Below are 21,786 nucleotides of genomic sequence, written 5' to 3'. Positions count from 1 at the left end.
TTTTCCTGAGTTCCGGCTGGGAATTTCAAAATAAGAGCTTCGTTAAAGAGGAGGAGGTAGAGGAGGAGAGAAAGAGGTAGAGAAGGAGAGAAAGAGGTCGAGAAGGAGAGAAAGAGGTAGATATAGAAGGAGAGAAAGAGGCAGATATAGAAGGAGAGAGGGAAAGGAGGGAGAGAAGGAGAGAAAGAGGCAGAGAAGGAGAGAAAGGTAGATATAGAAGGAGAGAGGGAAAGGAGGGAGAGGAGGAAGTACAGGAGGAAATTATGAAGAGAAAGAGGGTGAGGTAAAGAGGAGGTAGAGGAAGAGAGGACGGGGAGAGACAGCAGCAGTAAAAGCTCGTTCGATAACGTTTAATTTGATTATCTCATAAAGCTGCTTTATGTTCACTGAGGATGAAACAACTGGTTCATTCTGCCTCCAGTAGTCAATATAACTTCATCCAGGATCAACAATCAATAATCCTCAAACTGCCTTCAAAGATCCCGATGAGAGTTAACAGCATTATTTTAGTCTGATGGCAGCATGTTAGCATGTTAGCATGTTAGCATGCTGAAGGGCCAGATTTGGCCCACAGGCCGCTATTTGCCCACCACTGCAATACAGCATCAAGTGTGGATTCATCCGCCGCTGAAAATAGTCCCGAACAGATGCACATTTCCTCCTGTTTGTTTACTGAGTAAAGCAGCGAGACGTTTAAAGATACAAAACGTTTCATGTTCTGCAAAGATCATCTGTACACATCACACACAGTTTAACATATCATTAACATGTCATTAACATATCATTAACATATCATTAACATATCATTAACATATCATGTCATTATAAGCTCTGGATGTTTGATCTCTTCCATGTCTCTGAGCTGCGTCGTCGTCTCTGTTTAACTGCATTAAATGTATAAATTGTTCACATCCAAAACATCAATATTTAAACGTCTGTAGTGTTTTAATGTCGCTGTGAATTTGTTTCCTGTTGCTTCACTTTAACTCTCTTTTTGAACTTGTTTTATGTGTTGTGACATTTGATTGTTTTGACATGTTTGATCTCATTCTGGAGGTCAAAGCGTCCGTTTGCTTCGTTCTCACAGAAACAAACTGACAGTTTTACACAAATGAAAATTATTATAAGATCAGATTTTATTACTTTATTGTTTGTTTGTGTCCTCACAATCATTCAACGTTTAAACATTCAACAGTGAAAAAAAGACGTGATGGAAAGTAACTGAGTACATTTACTCAAGTATTTAACTACAGTTTAGAGGTACTTGTACTTTACTTGAGTATTTCCATGTGATGCTACTTTCTACATGTCAGAGGGAAATATTGTACTTTCTACTCCACTACATTTATTTGACAGCTTTAGTTACTTTTCAGATGAAGATTTGACACAATGGATAATATAACAAGCTTTTAAAATACAACACATTGTTAAAGATGAAACCAGTGGTTTCCAACCTTTTTGTCTTTTGACGTCTTACAAAAAGCAGTGTGTAGTCGGGGTCACATTTCACATGTCTATGAGTTGTTAACAGCTCCACCAAATAGTGATTTTTCCCTCTAAACTTCTCACATGCTTTCATTTCAATAAATGTTCAAATGATCCAATATTTCAGCAAAAATCAAAGATTAGAGAAAAAGTCCAAAAACTGAAAACAGATTTGTGTATCAGAACTTTGTTTTTTCTTCTTTCCTCTCCCATTAATCATCTCACCACCCCTCAGATTTATCTGCTGACCCTTTGGAGGGGCCCCGACCCCTAGGTTGGGAACCACTGGACTAAACTAGCTAACTGTATATAAAGTAGTGTAAACTAGCTCCACCTCCAGCAGCTACAACAGTAACATGCTGCTCTAACACTGATGCTTCACTATTAATAATCTAATGATGTCATATATAATAATATATCAGTCAGAGGGACCAAACCACTACTTTTACTGCAATACTTTAACTACATCAAGCTCATAATACTTATGTACTTTTACTGCAATACTTTAACTACATCAAGCTCATAATACTTATGTACTTTTACTGCAATACTTTAACTACATCAAGCTCATAATACTTATGTACTTTTACTGCAATACTTTAACTACATCAAGCTCATAATACTTATGTACTTTTACTGCAATACTTTAACTACATCAAGCTCATAATACTTATGTACTTTTACTGCAATACTTTAACTACATCAAGCTCATAATACTTATGTACTTTTACTGCAGTAAAGTATCTGAGTTCTTCTTCTTCCTCGTCTGATTATCTTTCGTGAGTTTTACAAACAGAACTTCTCCTTTCAGCAGCAGCTGTTCATCAGGCTGGATGTGTTCCAGCTGGGTGTGACCACTCTGCTGCACAGAGGGGGAGGTGTGTGTGTGTGTGTGTGTGTGTGGGGGGGGGGGGGTTGGACAGGTAGAGTTACCTGCAGCCCCTCCCCCACAGCCTCTCCCTCCTCTGTCAGTGTTTCAGGTGGAGCTCAGCCTTCGTCTGCAACACTTTCATCCAGCTGAACACAAACACTGACGGTGAGTTTCTTTCATATTTCACTTCCAAACTGCTGCTGATCACCAGTGTGATTATTAATGATCATTACCAAACAATAGTGATCATTGGTGATCAGTATCAATCAGTGTTATTGACTGTTTTATTGATTTTATCAGTCTGTAATATGTATAAAGCTGATTCTGTTTGTTCAGTCAGATTCATTTTAAAGAGATGAAACAGACAAAAGAAAAGATGAAGATGGTAGTTAGACTGAAAACTCTTCATCATCAACATCATCACTGTCAGTCGTCAGTTTTCAGTTCTTCTTCTCATCAATTAATCATGAGTTTGTTTCCAGTTTCCAACTCTAAAGTTACAATTCACACATTCACACCTCTGACGACACGTTCACTGTCTGTAGTATAAACCTCTTTCTGTCTGACGACACGTTCACTGTCTGTAGTTTAAACCTCTTTCTGTCTGACGACACGTTCACTGTCTGTAGTTTAAACCTCTTTCTGTCTGACGACACGTTCACTGTCTGTAGTTTAAACCTCTTTCTGTCTGACGACACGTTCACTGTCTGTAGTATAAACCTCTTTCTGTCTGACGACACGTTTACTGTCTGTAGTATAAACCTCTTTCTGTCTGACGACACGTTCACTGTCTGTAGTTTAAACCTCTTTCTGTCTGACGACACGTTCAGTGTCTGTAGTTTAAACCTCTTTCTGTCTGACGACACGTTCACTGTCTGTAGTATAAACCTCTTTCTGTCTGACGACACGTTCACTGTCTGTAGTATAAACCTCTTTCTGTCTGACGACACGTTCACTGTCTGTAGTATAAACCTCTTTCTGTCTGACGACACGTTCACTGTCTGTAGTTTAAACCTCTTTCTGTCTGACGACACGTTCACTGTCTGTAGTTTAAACCTTTGTTTTGTTTGTCTTTGGGCGAGTCTCTTCCTGCTTCTCCCAGCTGTATCAGAGCTTGTTTGTTGGAAAAGATGAGTCACTCTGCTGATTGCTTCACGGATGAATTCAACAGTTTATTGATAGTCAGACCTGTTAGTGTGTTTAAAGGCTGTTGATTCATTAAACAGAATCCTCTCACAGCAACAAACTAAAAAGCAGGTTTTCTGCTCTGAGTTTCGTCTCTCAGGCTGCCTCACCTTTCTCACTCTCTCCAGGAAATAGTGAACACATACTGAAAAAAACTGTAGAATTTCAATTTTGCTAAATTACCACAACTTTTCTGCATGAAATGTCAAAATCAACAGACACTTTGGTGGCATTGGGTGTGGTGGTCACTGACGTCATCGAGTGTTCACCTTCTCTGCATGTTTTAAATCTATATTATCTAAACTGAGCATCAGTCCTACAGTACAGTAGTGAAGCTCCGTGCTCGTTGTAGTAAAAATGAAAATACTACCAGCTATATTATAGTACTGTGAGCCATATAATCTTAAAGGTGGCTCCGCCCCTGCAGGTGACATCATGGTGTTCAGGTGTTGTGTGACTCCGCCCCTACAGGTGACATAATGGTGTTCCACCCGGAGTTTGAGCGTGCGGGTCAGAGGGCGGGGCTTCAGGTGTGGCGTGTGGAGAACCTGGAACTGGTTCCTGTTCCTCAGAGTCTGTACGGAGGGTTCTACAGCGGAGACGCTTACCTGGTTCTGCACACCACCGCCACCCGAGGAGGACACCTGCAGTACGACCTGCACTACTGGCAAGGTACTGCAATATACATGTACTAATACTACAACGCACCTGTAGTATTAGTATTAGTAGTAGAATTAGTACTACCATACACCTGTGCTAATATTGCAATACACAATGTATTAATCAATCAAAATTCACATCAGATTATTTGAAAATAAATAAATTAGTCACTATAATTTTGAACTCTTTATCCTAATTGATAATTATCTCATAATAGTGACTTATGTTATTTAAGTCTATAAAAGTGATAATTTACTTAAAAAGTCCCATATTTGATATGAAGTTGTAGGTTTCCGGAGCGTCTGTCAGCTGCAGAGCAGTAAATAAATAACAGCTGATACAGGTGTGACCCTGGTTCTGCTCTCTGATTGGCACGTTGTCCTGCAGGTTCAGAGTGCTCTCAGGATGAGAGCGGTGCGGCGGCCATCTTTGCAGTCCAGATGGATGACTTCCTGCAGGGGGCACCGGTTCAGTACCGCGAAGTCCAGGGCCACGAGTCCAGTACCTTCACTGGATACTTCAAAACTGGACTCAAATACATGGTATCAGTACTATCAGTACTATCAGTACTGCTAGTACTATCAGTATTACTGGTGTTACTAGTACCACCAATATTACCTGTGCTACCAGTGTATCAGTACCAGCTGTGCTATTAGTATCGCCAGTACTACTAGTACTCCTACTACTACCTGTACTATCAGTACTACCTGCACTACTGTAGAAACTTTTATTTGCTTTTAAATTAGTTTTTTATTTTTTGTTTGTTGTTTTGTTTATTGTTTAATGCATAATTAATACTGTTACAGAGTTCTGGTAGTACAATCATCATTACAATAGTTAGCAGTGCTAGTACTAGTACTGCGAGTACTACTACTGATACTACAGTAAACATACATAACTTTTCTGTCAGTAACATTCTGGGTCAAAGATCCTCTCTCTTGTTCAGAACTGATGACATCACTTCCTGTCTCTCCCACCTCAGAAAGGGGGTGTGGCCTCAGGATTCCAGCACGTGCTGACCAATGACGTGGATGTTCAGAGGCTGCTGCAGGTCAAAGGTCGACGGATCGTCAGGGCGACCGAAGTTCCCGTCAGCTGGGAGAGTTTCAACCAGGGAGACAGTTTCATACTGGACCTGGGAGAGGTGAGACAGGCAGAGAGAGGGGTGAGACAGACAGAGAGAGAGAGGGGTGAGACAGGCAGAGAGAGGGGTGAGACAGGCAGAGAGAGGGGTGAGACAGGCAGAGAGAGAGGTGAGACAGGCAGAGAGAGAGGTGAGACAGGCAGAGAGAGAGGTGAGACAGGCAGAGAGAGGGGTGAGACAGGCAGAGAGAGAGAGGTGAGACAGACAGAGAGAGAGAGGGGTGAGACACACACAGAGAGAGGTGAGACAGACAGAGAGAGAGAGGGGTGAGACAGGCAGAGAGAGGGGTGAGACAGACAGAGAGAGGGGTGAGACAGGCAGAGAGAGGGGTGAGACACACACAGAGAGAGGGGTGAGACAGACAGAGAGAGAGAGGGGTGAGACAGACAGAGAGAGAGAGGTGAGACAGACAGAGAGAGAGGTGAGACAGACAGAGAGAGAGGTGAGACAGACAGAGAGAGAGAGGGGTGAGACAGACAGAGAGAGAGGTGAGACAGGCAGAGAGAGGGGTGAGACACACACAGAGAGAGGGGTGAGACAGACAGAGAGAGAGAGGGGTGAGACAGACAGAGAGAGAGGTGAGACAGGCAGAGAGAGGGGTGAGACAGGCAGAGAGAGAGGTGAGACAGGCAGAGAGAGAGGTGAGACAGACAGAGAGAGAGGGGTGAGACAGACAGAGAGAGAGGGGTGAGACAGACAGAGAGAGAGAGGTGAGACAGGCAGAGAGAGAGAGGTGAGACAGGCAGAGAGAGAGGTGAGACAGGCAGAGAGAGGGGTGAGACAGGCAGAGAGAGGGGTGAGACAGGCAGAGAGAGGGGTGAGACAGACAGAGAGAGAGGTGAGACAGGCAGAGAGAGAGGGGTGAGACAGACAGAGAGAGAGAGGTGAGACAGGCAGAGAGAGAGAGGTGAGACAGACAGAGAGAGAGGGGTGAGACACACACAGAGAGAGGGGTGAGACAGACAGAGAGAGAGAGGGGTGAGACAGACAGAGAGAGAGGTGAGACAGGCAGAGAGAGGGGTGAGACACACACAGAGAGAGGGGTGAGACAGACAGAGAGAGAGAGGGGTGAGACAGACAGAGAGAGAGGTGAGACAGGCAGAGAGAGGGGTGAGACAGGCAGAGAGAGAGGTGAGACAGACAGAGAGAGAGGGGTGAGACAGACAGAGAGAGAGAGGTGAGACAGGCAGAGAGAGAGGTGAGACAGGCAGAGAGAGAGAGGGGTGAGACACACACAGAGAGAGGGGTGAGACAGACAGAGAGAGAGAGGTGAGACAGGCAGAGAGAGAGAGGTGAGACAGGCAGAGAGAGAGGTGAGACAGGCAGAGAGAGAGAGGGGTGAGACAGACAGAGAGAGAGGGGTGAGACAGACAGAGAGAGAGAGGGGTGAGACAGACAGAGAGAGAGGGGTGAGACAGACAGAGAGAGAGAGGGGTGAGACAGACAGAGAGAGAGAGGGGTGAGACAGGCAGAGAGAGGGGTGAGACAGACATAGAGAGAGGTGAGACAGGCAGAGAGAGAGAGGTGAGACAGGCAGAGAGAGAGAGGTGAGACAGGCAGAGAGAGAGGTGAGACAGGCAGAGAGAGAGAGAGAGAGGTGAGACAGGGAGAGAGACAGTTCTGATCCTGTCTCTCTCTCTCTCTACAGGAAATCATCCAGTGGTCTGGTTCCCATAGCAACCGCTTTGAGAAGCTGAAGGCGACCTTGGTGAGTGGTGACATCACCTCATTACATCATCATCATCATCATCATTAGCCGGTGACAATCACACCCATGGTCACATGTCTGTGACTGATTGACAGGTGTCTAAGGGTATCCGTGACAACGAGCGGTGTGGGCGGGCCGAGCTGCTGCTCTGTGACGAGGGGGCGGAGCCTGCGAAGATGCTGGAGGTAATGTCACATGACCTGACATGTTGTTTATGTATTTATACCACCATTAACATACAAACCTCTGACCCCTCCCTGCTGACCTTTGACCTCAGGTTCTCGGGGAGAAGCCAGAGCTGCCTGAAGCCGACATCAGTGACGACACCAAGATGGACGCCTCCAACAGGAAACTGGCCAAACTTTACAAGGTCACATGATTACTGAATACTTTGGCTTTTACTGTGATGCAGCAGCAGGAAGTGCTCATCTGTCTCTCTACCTGTCTGTCTCTCAGGTGTCCAACGCCGATGGTGAAATGGAGGTTACCATGGTAGCAGATCAGAACCCATTCTCCCAGAGTGCTTTGCAGTCCAGCGAGTGTTTCATCCTCGACAACGGAGCCAACGGACACATCTTTGTCTGGAAAGGTTCAAACTTTGTTCACACTGGTCTGAAACCAGTTCACAATGGCCTGACACCAGTTCACACTGGTCTGTAATCTACCTGTGTGTGTGTGTGTGTGTGTGTGCGTGTGTGCGTGTGCAGGGAAGGAGGCGAACACTGAGGAGCGTCATGCTGTTCTAAAGAACTCAGAGCAATTCATCCACAAGATGAACTACCCAACACACACACAGGTGAACACACACACACACACACACACACACACACACACACACACACACACACGCACAGGTGAACACACACACACACACAGGTGAACATACACACACACACAGGTGAACACACACACACACACACAGGTGAACGCACACACAGGTGAACACACACACACACACAGGTGAACATACACACACACACAGGTGAACACACACACACACACACAGGTGAACGCACACACAGGTGAACACACACACACACACAGGTGAACATACACACACACACAGGTGAACACACACACACACACACAGGTGAACACACACACACACACAGGTGAACATACACACACACACAGGTGAAAACATACACACACACACAGGTGAACGCACACACACACACACAGGTGAACGCACACACACACACAGGTGAACATACACACACACACAGGTGAACACACACACACACACACAGGTGAACGCACACACAGGTGAACACACACACACACACACACACACAGGTGAAAATACACACACACACACACAGGTGAAAATACACACACACACACACAGGTGAACAGGTGAACAGGTGAGCAGGTGTTACCTGTCCTGACTCTGTCCCCTTCAGGTCCAGGTCCTCCCTGAATTCGGGGAGACTCCGCTCTTCAAACAGTTCTTTAAGGACTGGAGGGACTCTGACGACACCGTTGGCATGGGAACCGCCTACGTATCCAATCAGATCGCAAAGATAGAGAAGGTAACCAATCAGATTCAGAATTAGCAGCTCCGCTCTCATCATCGATCACTAGAGAACTGATCTGCCTTCTGATTGGACAGGTGCCGTTTGACGTATCATCTCTCCACCAATCAGAGGCCATGGCAGCTCAGCACAGCATGGTGGACCGCGGAGACGGAGAAAAGCAGGTGAGGAACCAGATCTTCTCTGCTCTGTGCTTTGGGAACAGGGTCTGTTCATCCTGGAACTTTCAATTAGAGTACATGAGGAGGATCATGTCGGCCCTTCTGCCTGTGTGTGTTTGTTGGGTCTGGATGTGGAGCTGCCACCGCTGCTGCTGTGGTGGTTTCGGGTCTGGAGCTCCAGGCTGGACCTACAGTGGATGTGACATGACAGATGCAGGGGGGTGACTAGAGGCCAGACCTAGGACAGATGCAGGGGGGTGACTAGAGGCCAGGCCTAGGACAGACGCAGGGGGGTGACTAGAGGCCAGGCCTAGGACAGATGCAGGGGGGTGACTAGAGGCCAGGCCTAGGACAGATGCAAAGGGTGACTAGAGGCCAGGCCTAGGACAGATGCAGGGGGGTGACTAGAGGCCAGGCCTAGGACAGATGCAGGGGGGTGACTAGAGGCCAGGCCTAGGACAGATGCAGGGGGGTGACTAGAGGCCAGGCCTAGGACAGATGCAAAGGGTGACTAGAGGCCAGACCTAGGACAGATGCAGGGGGTGACTAGAGGCCAGACCTAGGACAGATGCAGGGGGGTGACTAGAGGCCAGGCCTAGGACAGATGCAGGGGGGTGACTAGAGGCCAGGCCTAGGACAGATGCAGGGGGGTGACTAGAGGCCAGACCTAGGACAGATGCAGGGGGGTGACTAGAGGCCAGGCCTAGGACAGATGCAAAGGGTGACTAGAGGCCAGGCCTAGGACAGATGCAGGGGGGTGACTAGAGGCCAGGCCTAGGACAGATGCAGGGGGGTGACTAGAGGCCAGGCCTAGGACAGATGCAGGGGGGTGACTAGAGCCAGGCCTAGGACAGATGCAGGGGGGTGACTAGAGGCCAGGCCTAGGACAGATGCAGGGGGGTGACTAGAGGCCAGACCTAGGACAGATGCAGGGGGGTGACTAGAGGCCAGGCCTAGGACAGATGCAGGTGGTGACTAGAGGCCAGGCCTAGGACAGATGCAGGTGGTGACTAGAGGCCAGGCCTAGGACAGATGCAGGGGGGTGACTAGAGCCAGGCCTAGGACAGATGCAGGGGGGTGACTAGAGGCCAGACCTAGGACAGATGCAAAGGGTGACTAGAGGCCAGACCTAGGACAGATGCAGGGGGTGACTAGAGGCCAGACCTAGGACAGATGCAGGGGGGTGACTAGAGGCCAGGCCTAGGACAGATGCAGGGGGGTGACTAGAGGCCAGGCCTAGGACAGATGCAGGGGGGTGACTAGAGGCCAGACCTAGGACAGATGCAGGGGGGTGACTAGAGGCCAGGCCTAGGACAGATGCAAAGGGTGACTAGAGGCCAGGCCTAGGACAGATGCAGGGGGGTGACTAGAGGCCAGGCCTAGGACAGATGCAGGGGGGTGACTAGAGGCCAGGCCTAGGACAGATGCAGGTGGTGACTAGAGGCCAGGCCTAGGACAGATGCAGGGGGTGACTAGAGGCCAGGCCTAGGACAGATGCAGGGGGGTGACTAGAGCCAGGCCTAGGACAGATGCAGGGGGGTGACTAGAGGCCAGGCCTAGGACAGATGCAGGGGGGTGACTAGAGGCCAGACCTAGGACAGATGCAGGGGGGTGACTAGAGGCCAGGCCTAGGACAGATGCAGGTGGTGACTAGAGGCCAGGCCTAGGACAGATGCAGGTGGTGACTAGAGGCCAGGCCTAGGACAGATGCAGGGGGGTGACTAGAGCCAGGCCTAGGACAGATGCAGGGGGGTGACTAGAGGCCAGGCCTAGGACAGATGCAGGGGGGTGACTAGAGGCCAGACCTAGGACAGATGCAGGGGGGTGACTAGAGGCCAGGCCTAGGACAGATGCAGGGGGGTGACTAGAGGCCAGGCCTAGGACAGATGCAGGGGGGTGACTAGAGGCCAGGCCTAGGACAGATGCAGGGGGTGACTAGAGGCCAGGCCTAGGACAGATGCAGGGGGGTGACTAGAGGCCAGGCCTAGGACAGATGCAGGGTGGTGACTAGAGGCCAGGCCTAGGACAGATGCAAAGGGTGACTAGAGGCCAGACCTAGGACAGATGCAGGGGGGTGACTAGAGGCCAGACCTAGGACAGATGCAGGGGGGTGACTAGAGGCCAGGCCTAGGACAGATGCAAAGGGTGACTAGAGGCCAGGCCTAGGACAGATGCAGGGGGGTGACTAGAGGCCAGACCTAGGACAGATGCAGGGGGGTGACTAGAGGCCAGGCCTAGGACAGATGCAGGGGGGTGACTAGAGGCCAGACCTAGGACAGATGCAGGGGGTGACTAGAGGCCAGGCCTAGGACAGATGCAGGGGGTGACTAGAGGCCAGACCTAGGACAGATGCAGGGGGGTGACTAGAGGCCAGACCTAGGACAGATGCAGGGGGGTGACTAGAGGCCAGGCCTAGGACAGATGCAGGGGGGTGACTAGAGGCCAGGCCTAGGACAGATGCAGGGGGTGACTAGAGGCCAGGCCTAGGACAGATGCAGGGGGTGACTAGAGCCAGGCCTAGGACAGATGCAGGGTGGTGACTAGAGGCCAGGCCTAGGACAGATGCAGGGGGTGACTAGAGGCCAGGCCTAGGACAGATGCAGGGGGGTGACTAGAGCCAGGCCTAGGACAGATGCAGGGGGGTGACTAGAGGCCAGGCCTAGGACAGATGCAAAGGGTGACTAGAGGCCAGGCCTAGGACAGATGCAGGGGGGTGACTAGAGCCAGGCCTAGGACAGATGCAGGGGGTGACTAGAGGCCAGGCCTAGGACAGATGCAGGGGGGTGACTAGAGGCCTGGCCTAGGACAGATGCAGGGGGTGACTAGAGGCCAGGCCTAGGACAGATGCAGGGGGTGACTAGAGGCCAGGCCTAGGACAGATGCAGGGGGTGACTAGAGGCCAGACCTAGGACAGATGCAGGGGGGTGACTAGAGGCCAGGCCTAGGACAGATGCAGGGGGGTGACTAGAGGCCAGGCCTAGGACAGATGCAGGGGGGTGACTAGAGGCCAGGCCTAGGACAGATGCAGGGGGGTGACTAGAGCCAGGCCTAGGACAGATGCAGGGGGGTGACTAGAGGCCAGGCCTAGGACAGATGCAGGGGGGTGACTAGAGGCTGCACTTGGATGCGTAGGGGGGTGAGTCCTCGGGGAAAGGCTGTGTTGTAGTTCAGCATGTGTAGTGTGAGTTTGGCTGGATGTGGTCTGGGTTTGAGGGGTGTCTAGCTTGTTAGCTGTTAACTTTAATATTTCAGATGGGACATGTTTTATAGTTTAAATGCCAAAACCTATTGATTTCAGTTTCCAGTAGTTTGCTGTTACTTTCCGTCTCTTCCTCTTCTTTTGTTTGTTTTTTCTTTCTCTGAAGTCCTGATCTCTCTCTGTCTCTGAAATCCTCTTCCAACTTTCTTCTTTTCTTTCCTCTGGTGTATTGTGGTCACTCCTTTCACAATTTCCACATAAAATGTCAATGTTCATCTAATTTTTGAATAGAAAACAACTGTTTTATTTAGGACTCAGTCAAACTTTTGTCTCTACCTCTACTCTCTGTCTACCTGTCTCTCCACCTGTCCGTCTGCAGGTGTGGCGTATAGAGGGATCAGAGAAGGTAGCGGTGGACTCGTCGATGTTCGGTCAGTTCTTTGGAGGAGACAGTTACATCATCCAGTATGAGTACCAACACAGCGACAGACAGGGTCACATCATCTATATATGGTGAGATTTCATCATGTGAACTTTAATTTAAACATGCTCTCCCATCTCTCAGGTAAAGCATCTGACTGTCTCAGGTGTATTTTGTTTTTTAGTATGTTTGTAGAGGAGCACTCCTCCAGCTGTTGGCCCTCTGAGTCTCGTTTCAGAGGGTGGGATTAGTGAAAACTCTTAGAAGTTTAACCCTGAGATGAGGGAAACTCTGGGTTTTCAGTACCAGAAAGAGAGATAACTTAAACTCAGGATCAGTCGCCATGGTAACTGACTCTGTGAAGCTAACCTGCTCGCTGGCAGGTTTTCTGAGTTTCTCTCTGTTTCCTCTCACAGTTTCATGTCTTCATTCATTCAGTCGTATCAAAGCTCGTATCGAAGCGCATTATTTAGTGGAGGTTTACTGACAGAATCTAAATCCTGGTTGGACGTTAGTTTGTTACTCAGGACTTTCTGAAGTTTTTATGCACATCAGTAATTTCTTTGAACAGAGTTTTTTTTTCTCTCACAGTCAAATATCAAACAGCATGAATTGATCCTCAGCTCAGAATCAAACCTCTTCATGTCCTTCTGTTATAACACTGAGACTCTGTTTGTTAGAGCAGCTCCTGACACATAATGTTTAATCTCAGTTTAAATTTAAACAATCAGTATGAAGCTTTAGATGCGTAGGATCAATGAATAATGATCCCTATCACTAATGATGTGATTGGTCGCACTGATAGAACATCGTTCCTGTAATATTGGAGATTATATGTTAATATTTCTGAGTGAGCAGCATCACTGAGTGATGTTAAGCTGAGATACAAACAGACGTCTAAACATCTAAAATCTACTGCTTTAATATCAACGTCTTTTCAAGTACAAATCATCAAGTACATTATTATTGATCAGACTGAGCTGCAGTCAGGTCTGTGTCTTTGATCTATATATGTTTTAAATCTTTAACTATATTTTTAATCTTCAGTTGCTGCTTCCTGTGTTTTGAACAAATATATTTAAAATGTAATGTAGCTGCAACCTGATACACAGTCAGATTCCACTTTATCATCATTAAGGAAATGTAAGTCTGATAAAAGATCAATTAATGGACGACATTGAATAAAACTTTATTGACACTTTTCCCGCTCTGACTCAGGCTCTTTTTTTAAAGGATTAATGTGCATCGTCCACATACACATGCATTAATGTCGCTATGCTCTGCCTTTTATTTACCTGTTGCCATGGTGACTCGTAGTATCGGAGCTTCATTGATGACAGCTTTTGTCATTCACCACACATGAGCTTAACTCAGAGTGAACATACTCAGAGCTGATTAAACAAATTGTGATCAGCTGTTCTGGAACCGAAAACTCTGAGTTTCACTCATCAGAGTTCAGGGTAAAATAAATAAATAAATAAAAATGATTTAAAAAAAAAAACAAAATTTTAACTTTAAGAAAATTTACTCTCTCTCTCTCTCTCTCTCTCTCTCTCTCTCTCTCTTCAGGCAGGGGGCGGAGTCTAGCCAAGATGAGGTCGGAGCATCGGCGATCCTGGCTGTTCAATTGGATGATGAGCTAGGCGGTGCTGCTGTACAGGTTCGTACACCTGTGACCACTGGTACAGCGGACTGTAATCCTCTGAGCCTGAAGGCCTCACACTGACCACCTTCTGTCTCCAGGTACGTGTGGTTCAGGGAAAAGAGCCTGCCCACCTCATGAGCCTGTTCAGGGGCCAGCCAATGGTGGTGTACAAGGGCGGGACCTCGAGAGAGGGTGGCCAATCAGAGGTGGCAGATACCCGCCTGTTCCAGGTTCGAGCCAATCCAGCAGGAGACACCAGAGCTGTGGAGGTGAGACACACAACCGTTTTAAGTTCTGTAATACCCCAAGCTCATTTAAGTCCCTGAATGCCCCACGCACATTTGGGTTGCTGAACGCCCTGCATTCACTTAAGCTCCTGAAAACGCCCTACCTTCATTTAAGTCCCTGAATGCCCCACACTCCTTTATAAAAGCCAAAATAAACACTCTAGATAAACGTCCTATTAATCAGATAAGAGATAGCAATATGATAATTCATTACTCTATTTTTTACCCAGTGTTCAGTCTGCATTTTTCCTCTGTCTGCTCTGACTTAATACCCGATTCTTCCTACTCTGATAGTTCTCCTTCTCCTTTATGAGAACAACATCCACAGAAGAATTTGAGAAGTGGTGCAGGACTTTGAATCCAGAAATATTAAATCAGCCTCTCATATTCTCATGTACCTGCTTGCTGACTTATTCAACATATCGTTATCTACCTGTAAATTACCAGCTATCTGGAAATATTCACACATTACTCCACTTCACAAAGATGTTGATATTCTTGATCTAAATAATTATAGACCTATATTAATAATCTGTTCTCTTGCTAAAGTATTTAATCAGTTTTAATCAGTTATCACAGTGTCTTAAGACTAATAGACTAATACCTAATCAAGCAACAACCACCGCTCTGTTAAAACTTACTGATGATTTGTTTTCTACATCCGATACTGGTCATCTTACACCAGCTATTTTTATTGATCTCAAGAAGACTTTTGATTTGGTTGATCACTACCTGCTCTTAGATAAGTTTGATGCAGTCAATCTATCTCAAAATGCATTATTATAGTTTAACTCTTATTTACATAACAGAAGACAATGTGGTTTCCTTGAAGAGAGTAAGTCTGATTCATTTGTTCAACAAAGAGGTGGTGGGGTTCGACACTGTGTCCACTTCTTTTCTCTATTTTTATTAATGACCTTCCTGTAATCTGTTCTAATTCTTCTGTGCGACTATATGCAGATGATACTGTCAGTTATACTTCTAAACCTCATTTACTGCAAATCCAAACTGCCCTTCAATTGGATTTCAATACCTTACGAATCTGGCTCTTGTCTAATAAACTACTATTCATTAAAACAAAATCTTACATTATGGTCTTTGGTACAAATCAGAGTCTTAAAAAAATTTTTAAAAATCTAATAATAACATGTAATGATGGTACTTCTCTGGATAGAGTTGATCTAATTTAATCTTGCCTCTGAACTTGCATTCAAACCTCACATTGATCATGTTCTCCGCAAAATTTAACTTTGGAATCTGTGTTTTATTTTAATCTAGAAATTGATTTACACTTAGTGTCTGAAAGAAACTTGCCTCACAACTTTTATTACCATTTCTTGACTAGAACATCCAGAACTAACCGTCTTCCCCTCAATACAGCATTCAATAATCTCTGATGTTTCTTTAGTATTCATCCCTGTATAATGTATAACTCTTAACTTGAATAGCCTCCACTCAATATAAAAAGAAACATTCATTGGCTACAACATCTTTAAATGTGTACATTTCAATTATCCTTAACAGTTTTTGGTACCATATTCCTCAATTTATCAATTGAGGCTCTACACAATACTTCTTCCCGACTCCTACAGTCAGAAAAGCAATGTCAGAAAGACAGTATTTATGTTTAAGGCTCCTTTAGATATACAGATGGGTGAAAAATGAGAGCAAAACCAACAGAAAGTGTCTTAGTAAGGTGTTGGGCCACCACGTGCTGCCAGAACTCTTCCAGAGGGATGAACATCATTCTTCCAAAAGATATTCCCTCATGTGGTGTTGTGATGATGGTGGTGGAGAGCGTTGTCTAACACATCGGTCCTAAATCAAATCTCTCATAGGTGTTCAGCTGGGTTGAGATCTGGTGACTGCGAAGGTCATAACATATGATTCACATCATTCATACTCATCAAACCATTCACTGTCGTCCTGGAAGAGACCACTCCCATCAGGATAGAAATGTTTCATCATAGGATGAAGATGATCACTCGCAACAACTTTGTATTGATTTGCAGTGACCCTTCCCTCTGACGCCGGGATCTCACTGGGCGCGTGTGCACCGTGTTCTAGCCTAGTCTATTTTTCATGGACGCCGCGTCAAGCAGCACAGAGCAGATCGAGCTGGGCAGGAAGTCAGACACAGACATATCAACAATAAACACAATTAAAACAGATGAATAAAGAAACCATTTAACTAAGTAGCTTACCTAACCACAGTAGAGGCACAAAAATCAAGGAAAATGACCAAATCAATGAAAGCTGAGCAAGTTAAACAAAATTGGGCAGTTTAGTTGGCCTGCTACTGCAGTAATTACGGTAGCCTTAAGGCACTTAATAAGCTTTGACTAGGCTGCTGTAATTACTGTAGTAGGAGTGCAACAGAATTTAAAAGATGGCTTCCTCATAGTCAAGACGATCCACTTCTGACACGCTCCTGGCGGTATAGGGTGCCGACGGCGCAAAACTGCTTCAGAGCCGGAACACGGTGCACATGGGCCCAGTAGGATCCCAGCGTAAGGGGACAAGTGGACCCAAACCATGCTGGCAAAATGCAGCATAGAGCCACCAGATTCCCTTACTGTAGGGGTCAAGCATTCAGACCTGGACCATATTCTCCTTTAATTTGTCAGCCATCTGTATATAGAGATAGAAAAACTTACCATCAAACATACAATCCTCAACATTATTTCACATTTAAAAATGATTTGTCCTCTTAAATTGTAACTGTTTCAGTTTAATTGTTTAATGCTATATCTACAGTACATACAATATACAATACACTGTACATTGTCCCTGAACGCCTCGTGTTTTTGGTCTGGATGTCTGGTTTAAACCAGTTTAAGCCAGTTCTACCCAATCCTAGCCATGTCTCTGGTCCTCTAGCCTCAGGTAAACCCTCTGTCCTCAGGTAAACCCTCTGTCCTCAGGTGGACCTTCTGTCCTCAGGTAAACCCTCTGTCCTCAGGTGGACCTTCTGTCCCCAGGTGGACCCTTTGTCCTCAGGTGGACCCTCTGTCCTCAGGTGGACTCTCTGTCCTCAGGTAAACCCTCTGTCCTCAGGTGGACCCTCTGTCCTCAGGTCAATCCTCTGTCCTCAGGTAAATCCTCTGTCCTCAGGTGGACCCATCCTCCTGCAGTCTGAACTCCTGTGATGTGTTCCTCCTGGTGTCGCCCTCCGGCTGCTGGCTGTGGAGCGGGGGGAGCAGCAGCTCGGCTGAAGCCCAGGGAGCAGAACGCCTGGCTGGACTCCTGCAGGTGACCCCCACCCTGCTGAAGGAGGGGGAGGAGGAAGGTGAGGTGGGGTGGCGGTGGTTTGAGGGAGGTCTCTGTGTTGTTTATCTGTCCATCTGAAGCGCATGATTCTGCCTGTCTGTGGTTCCAGGTGCATTCTGGGATGCGTTGGGGGGACAGGAGGACTACTGTCGGTCCCCTCGGCTGAAGGACCAAATGGAGGCTCATCCTCCTCGTCTGTTTGCCTGCTCCAACAAGACCGGAAACTTCTTGGTCTGTCTGCTCACATGATCTGGTCACATGACTCTTAACACACTGCTGAGCAGGGTTTCTGTTCACTGAGCTTTAATGATCAGTGATGTCATTAACAGGCAATCAATAAACAACAAACTGATCAATAACACTCAATCGTTTGAGTACTAAAGACTTCAAACATTAGCTTCTTTCTAATCTTCATGCTAGGTGGTAGGGGTTAACTCACTGGTTGTTACGGGTTAACACACTGGTTGCTAGGGGTTAACTCACTGGCTGCTAGGGGTTAACTCACTGGCTGCTACGGGTTAACACGCTGGTTGCTAGTGGTTAACACACTGGTAGCTAGGGGTTAACTCACTGGTTGCTAGGGGTTAACTCACTGGCTACTAGGGGTTAACTCACTGGTTGCTAGGGGTTAACTCACTGGTTGTTACGGGTTAACACACTGGTTGCTAGGGGTTAACTCACTGGCTGCTAGGGGTTAACTCACTGGCTGCTACGGGTTAACACGCTGGTTGCTACGGGTTAACACGCTGGTTGCTAGTGGTTAACACACTGGTAGCTAGGGGTTAACTCACTGGTTGTTACGGGTTAACACACTGGTAGCTAGGGGTTAACTCACTGGCTGCTACGGGTTAACACGCTGGTTGCTACGGGTTAACACGCTGGTTGCTAGTGGTTAACACACTGGTAGCTAGGGGTTAACTCACTGGTTGCTAGGGGTTAACTCACTGGCTACTAGGGGTTAACTCACTGGTTGCTAGGGGTTAACTCACTGGTTGTTACGGGTTAACACACTGGTTGCTAGGGGTTAACTCACTGGCTGCTAGGGGTTAACTCACTGGCTGCTACGGGTTAACACGCTGGTTGCTACGGGTTAACACGCTGGTTGCTAGTGGTTAACACACTGGTAGCTAGGGGTTAACTCACTGGTTGTTACGGGTTAACACACTGGTAGCTAGGGGTTAACTCACTGGCTGCTACGGGTTAACACGCTGGTTGCTAGTGGTTAACACACTGGTAGCTAGGGGTTAACTCACTGGTTGCTAGTGGTTAACACACTGGTTGCTATGGGTTAACACGCTGGTTGCTAGGGGTTAACACACTGGTAGCTAGGGGTTAACTCACTGGCTGCTAGGGGTTAACTCACTGGTTGTTACGGGTTAACACGCTGGTTGCTAGGGGTTAACTCACTGGCTGCTAGGGGTTAACTCACTGGCTGCTAGGGGTTAACTCACTGGTTGTTACGGGTTAACACGCTGGTTGCTACGGGTTAACACGCTGGTTGCTAGTGGTTAACACACTGGTAGCTAGGGGTTAACTCACTGGTTGCTAGTGGTTAACACACTGGTTGCTATGGGTTAACACGCTGGTTGCTAGGGGTTAACACACTGGTAGCTAGGGGTTAACTCACTGGTTGCTAGTGGTTAACACACTGGTTGCTATGGGTTAACACGCTGGTTGCTAGGGGTTAACACACTGGTAGCTAGGGGTTAACTCACTGGTTGCTAGTGGTTAACACACTGGTTGCTACGGTTTTATGGTGGTTCTTTGATTGATACTGTTTAATAGCCAGTGGAGATAATTAATAAGAAATATAATTTATGAACAAGCTTTTGATTAATTGGTGACCTTTCTATTGTTTATTGATCGTTTAATTGTAAATTGATCAGTTATAATATTCCAGTTTGCTGTGTGTGTGTCTGTGTTCAGATGGAGGAGGTTCCAGGTGAGCTGACACAGGATGACCTCGCTCCTGATGATGTCATGATCTTGGATACCTGGGACCAGGTGAGTCTCCTGCCGTCACCATAGTTACAAAACTTGACCCTTGTGTCCCTCACCTCCTGTGTCGTCCTGCAGGTGTTTGTCTGGATCGGAAACGAGGCGCGTGAGGAGGAGAAGACCGAGGCCGCCGTGTCAGGTGAGACAGACAGGAGGTTAGACATTTAATAGATGAACAGGTGAACAGATGCTAACTGTCAGTTTGCCGTGCAGCTGTAAGGTACCTGAAGAGCGACCCGGCTGGCAGAGACCCCCGCACCCCCACAGTGACGGTGAAGCAGGGATTCGAACCGCCGACCTTCACCGGCTGGTTTCTGGGCTGGAACCGTGAGTTCTGGACCGTCGACCCGCTGCAGCGCGCCATCGAGAGCCTGCAGGTGTAAAACATGTGACCCAGTGATGTCACCTCCTGTTTTCACATGATGAAGCAGCTCTATATCATAAATAAATCTACCTGTCTGTCTACCTGCACACCCGTCTGGCTGTCTGATCCATTTGAGCCTCTAGCGGGCGCCGAGGTGATTCATCCAATCAGAGCAACGTGAACATGTCAGCTGACAGCAGGGGTCAGATGCATCAATGAGGTCTACACACAAAAACCTGCATACGTTTCCCGCACATAAACTAAACAGTGAGCACGTCACGCTGTCACGTCAAGTTTGAATTCATTCAAACTAACAAGTGATTTGTTTAAATTAATTTAAACATGAACTTTGTGGCGTAACGAGTCTCAGATACAGCTGACTGGTGGTTATTAGGATACTCAGCGCTGTAGTGTTTATATGTTTACTGATTATTGTATATATGATTATATGATTATTGTAAATACTGTGACTGTGTTAGTATATATTTATACGGCAGCGATGTCCATCCATCAGAGCGTCTCACCTTTCAGTGCAGGCTTTATATTTTGCGATGTGGTGTCTTAAAACTGCACCATGTTGCTCTGTCAGCAGACGTTTGACGCCTCACAGGCGTGTAAACTACCTGCTGATTCACAGGTGTTGTGGTCGTTGAGTGTGGAAACAGTCACTGCTGTGTGATCATCCGATCAGCGCGGCTTCGTCTGGTCCAAGGCGAGTCTGGTCGGCTCCAACTATAAACTTTATCAAGAGGGAAAGTTTTAAGCCTACTCTTAAACGTAGAGAGGGTGTCTGCACCCCGGAATCTGGAAGATGACCTATGACGTCGTTGTTCGAGGTATCAACTATTTCTTCTTAATTTAGTATGACTTTAGCCTGAGAGTTATACCAACCACCTTTCAAATGAATCTAATGAACTCTCTAGGAGGAGTTTGAAAAAGTGCTCATAAAAGCATAAAGCATCTCAGACTATTAACAGCTGCTGCGTCAGTAACGCTAGCAGACATTTGCTAACAGAAAGCTACATTACTGCTCTATTCTGGGTACATAAAGCAGCCTTCCTGAACATGAAAGTCATTACTAAGTCACTACAAGCTAAATACACAACACGTAGAATGTTTAACATTAATATCTACAGCATCCAGGAGAGCCGCCGCACCGACGTCCATCTTTGAAGACCTGCAGGTGGATGAACGCAACTGAACCATCTGCCCTCTGATTGGACAGACTGACTCTGTGTTTGACCAATCGGATTCACACGTAAAATCAGGGTCAAAGTTCACACTCATAACTTGCAGTTTGTAGTCGTAACGTCAGTGTTGCACACACAGGTCGGACATTTGTGTTTCCGTCTCTCAGACTTTGTGAAACCTCACTGTTGAAAAAAATCCTGCACAAATTTTAATTACACACAAAATATTTCTACAGCTACAAAAACTCTGTTACACATTCACCAACTCAGAATATTTATGACCATTATTTGATTCTACAAGACTTCCTGTTTGGCTCCAAGAGTCTGCAGATGTGTCATCGTGCATCATCATCATGTATCATCATGTAAAATTTAAAGGTCGGGCTTTTACTTTGAAAATTGTTCAAATTTTCGCCACTTCTGATGCATGTGCAAAGTTACGTGAGTTTCATGCTCAGGCCTTGATAGTAATAATAATTAAAGCTGCAAGCAGTGATGATTGGTCCCTTGAGACCTTTGTGCACGTCGGAGCACGTTGCAGTCCAAGTGACGTTACTGCAGAGCAACACGATGCAGCAACACGTTCACCAGAAGGCAACTGACACGGATATACATGTCCATGAACATATTAGACGTTGCATGTCGGAGATAACTGTCACTTCC

The 21,786-nt window shown here is 46.7% G+C and overlaps 2 protein-coding genes across 3 annotated transcripts in view; one reads left to right on the top strand and one right to left on the bottom strand.

Annotated features, from left to right (window-relative positions):
* fhip2b (FHF complex subunit HOOK interacting protein 2B) overlaps positions 1 to 45 on the bottom strand; it is a 26,157-nt gene extending 26,112 nt beyond the window's left edge. For both annotated transcript variants that reach the window (XR_006098067.1, XM_042420719.1), the window contains exon 1: positions 1 to 45. This exon is cut by the window's left edge and continues 242 nt beyond it. The gene's annotated coding sequence lies outside the window, so the exon portion shown is untranslated.
* A 2,374-nt stretch (positions 46 to 2,419) lies between these two features.
* On the top strand, positions 2,420 to 20,040 carry LOC121903565 (gelsolin-like). Its single transcript, XM_042420720.1, has 19 exons — positions 2,420 to 2,521; positions 4,013 to 4,213; positions 4,589 to 4,743; positions 5,184 to 5,345; positions 6,994 to 7,053; positions 7,149 to 7,238; positions 7,331 to 7,423; positions 7,510 to 7,642; positions 7,761 to 7,849; positions 8,457 to 8,585; positions 8,666 to 8,752; positions 12,328 to 12,461; positions 13,939 to 14,029; positions 14,113 to 14,283; positions 17,416 to 17,590; positions 17,681 to 17,802; positions 19,498 to 19,575; positions 19,648 to 19,708; positions 19,783 to 20,040. Exons 2-19 carry the CDS (start codon positions 4,021 to 4,023, stop codon positions 19,950 to 19,952), a joined length of 2,193 nt encoding a protein of 730 aa, XP_042276654.1. The 5' UTR covers positions 2,420 to 2,521; positions 4,013 to 4,020; the 3' UTR covers positions 19,953 to 20,040.
* Positions 20,041 to 21,786: the final 1,746 nt, after the last annotated feature.

This window comes from Thunnus maccoyii, chromosome 9, assembly GCF_910596095.1.
Source record: "Thunnus maccoyii chromosome 9, fThuMac1.1, whole genome shotgun sequence".
Lineage (NCBI taxonomy): Eukaryota > Metazoa > Chordata > Actinopteri > Scombriformes > Scombridae > Thunnus > Thunnus maccoyii.
This window is presented reverse-complemented; position numbering and strand designations above follow the sequence as displayed.

Excerpts from the sequence above, each read along its gene's own strand:
- LOC121903565 (XM_042420720.1), top strand. The coding sequence starts at position 4,021 with ATGGTGTTCCACCCGGAGTTTGAGCGTGCGGGTCAGAGGGCGGGGCTT. Across the intron at positions 4,744-5,183 it reads AAACTGGACTCAAATACATG|AAAGGGGGTGTGGCCTCAGG; the intron begins GTATCAGTACTA and ends CTCCCACCTCAG. Across the intron at positions 5,346-6,993 it reads TCATACTGGACCTGGGAGAG|GAAATCATCCAGTGGTCTGG; the intron begins GTGAGACAGGCA and ends CTCTCTCTACAG.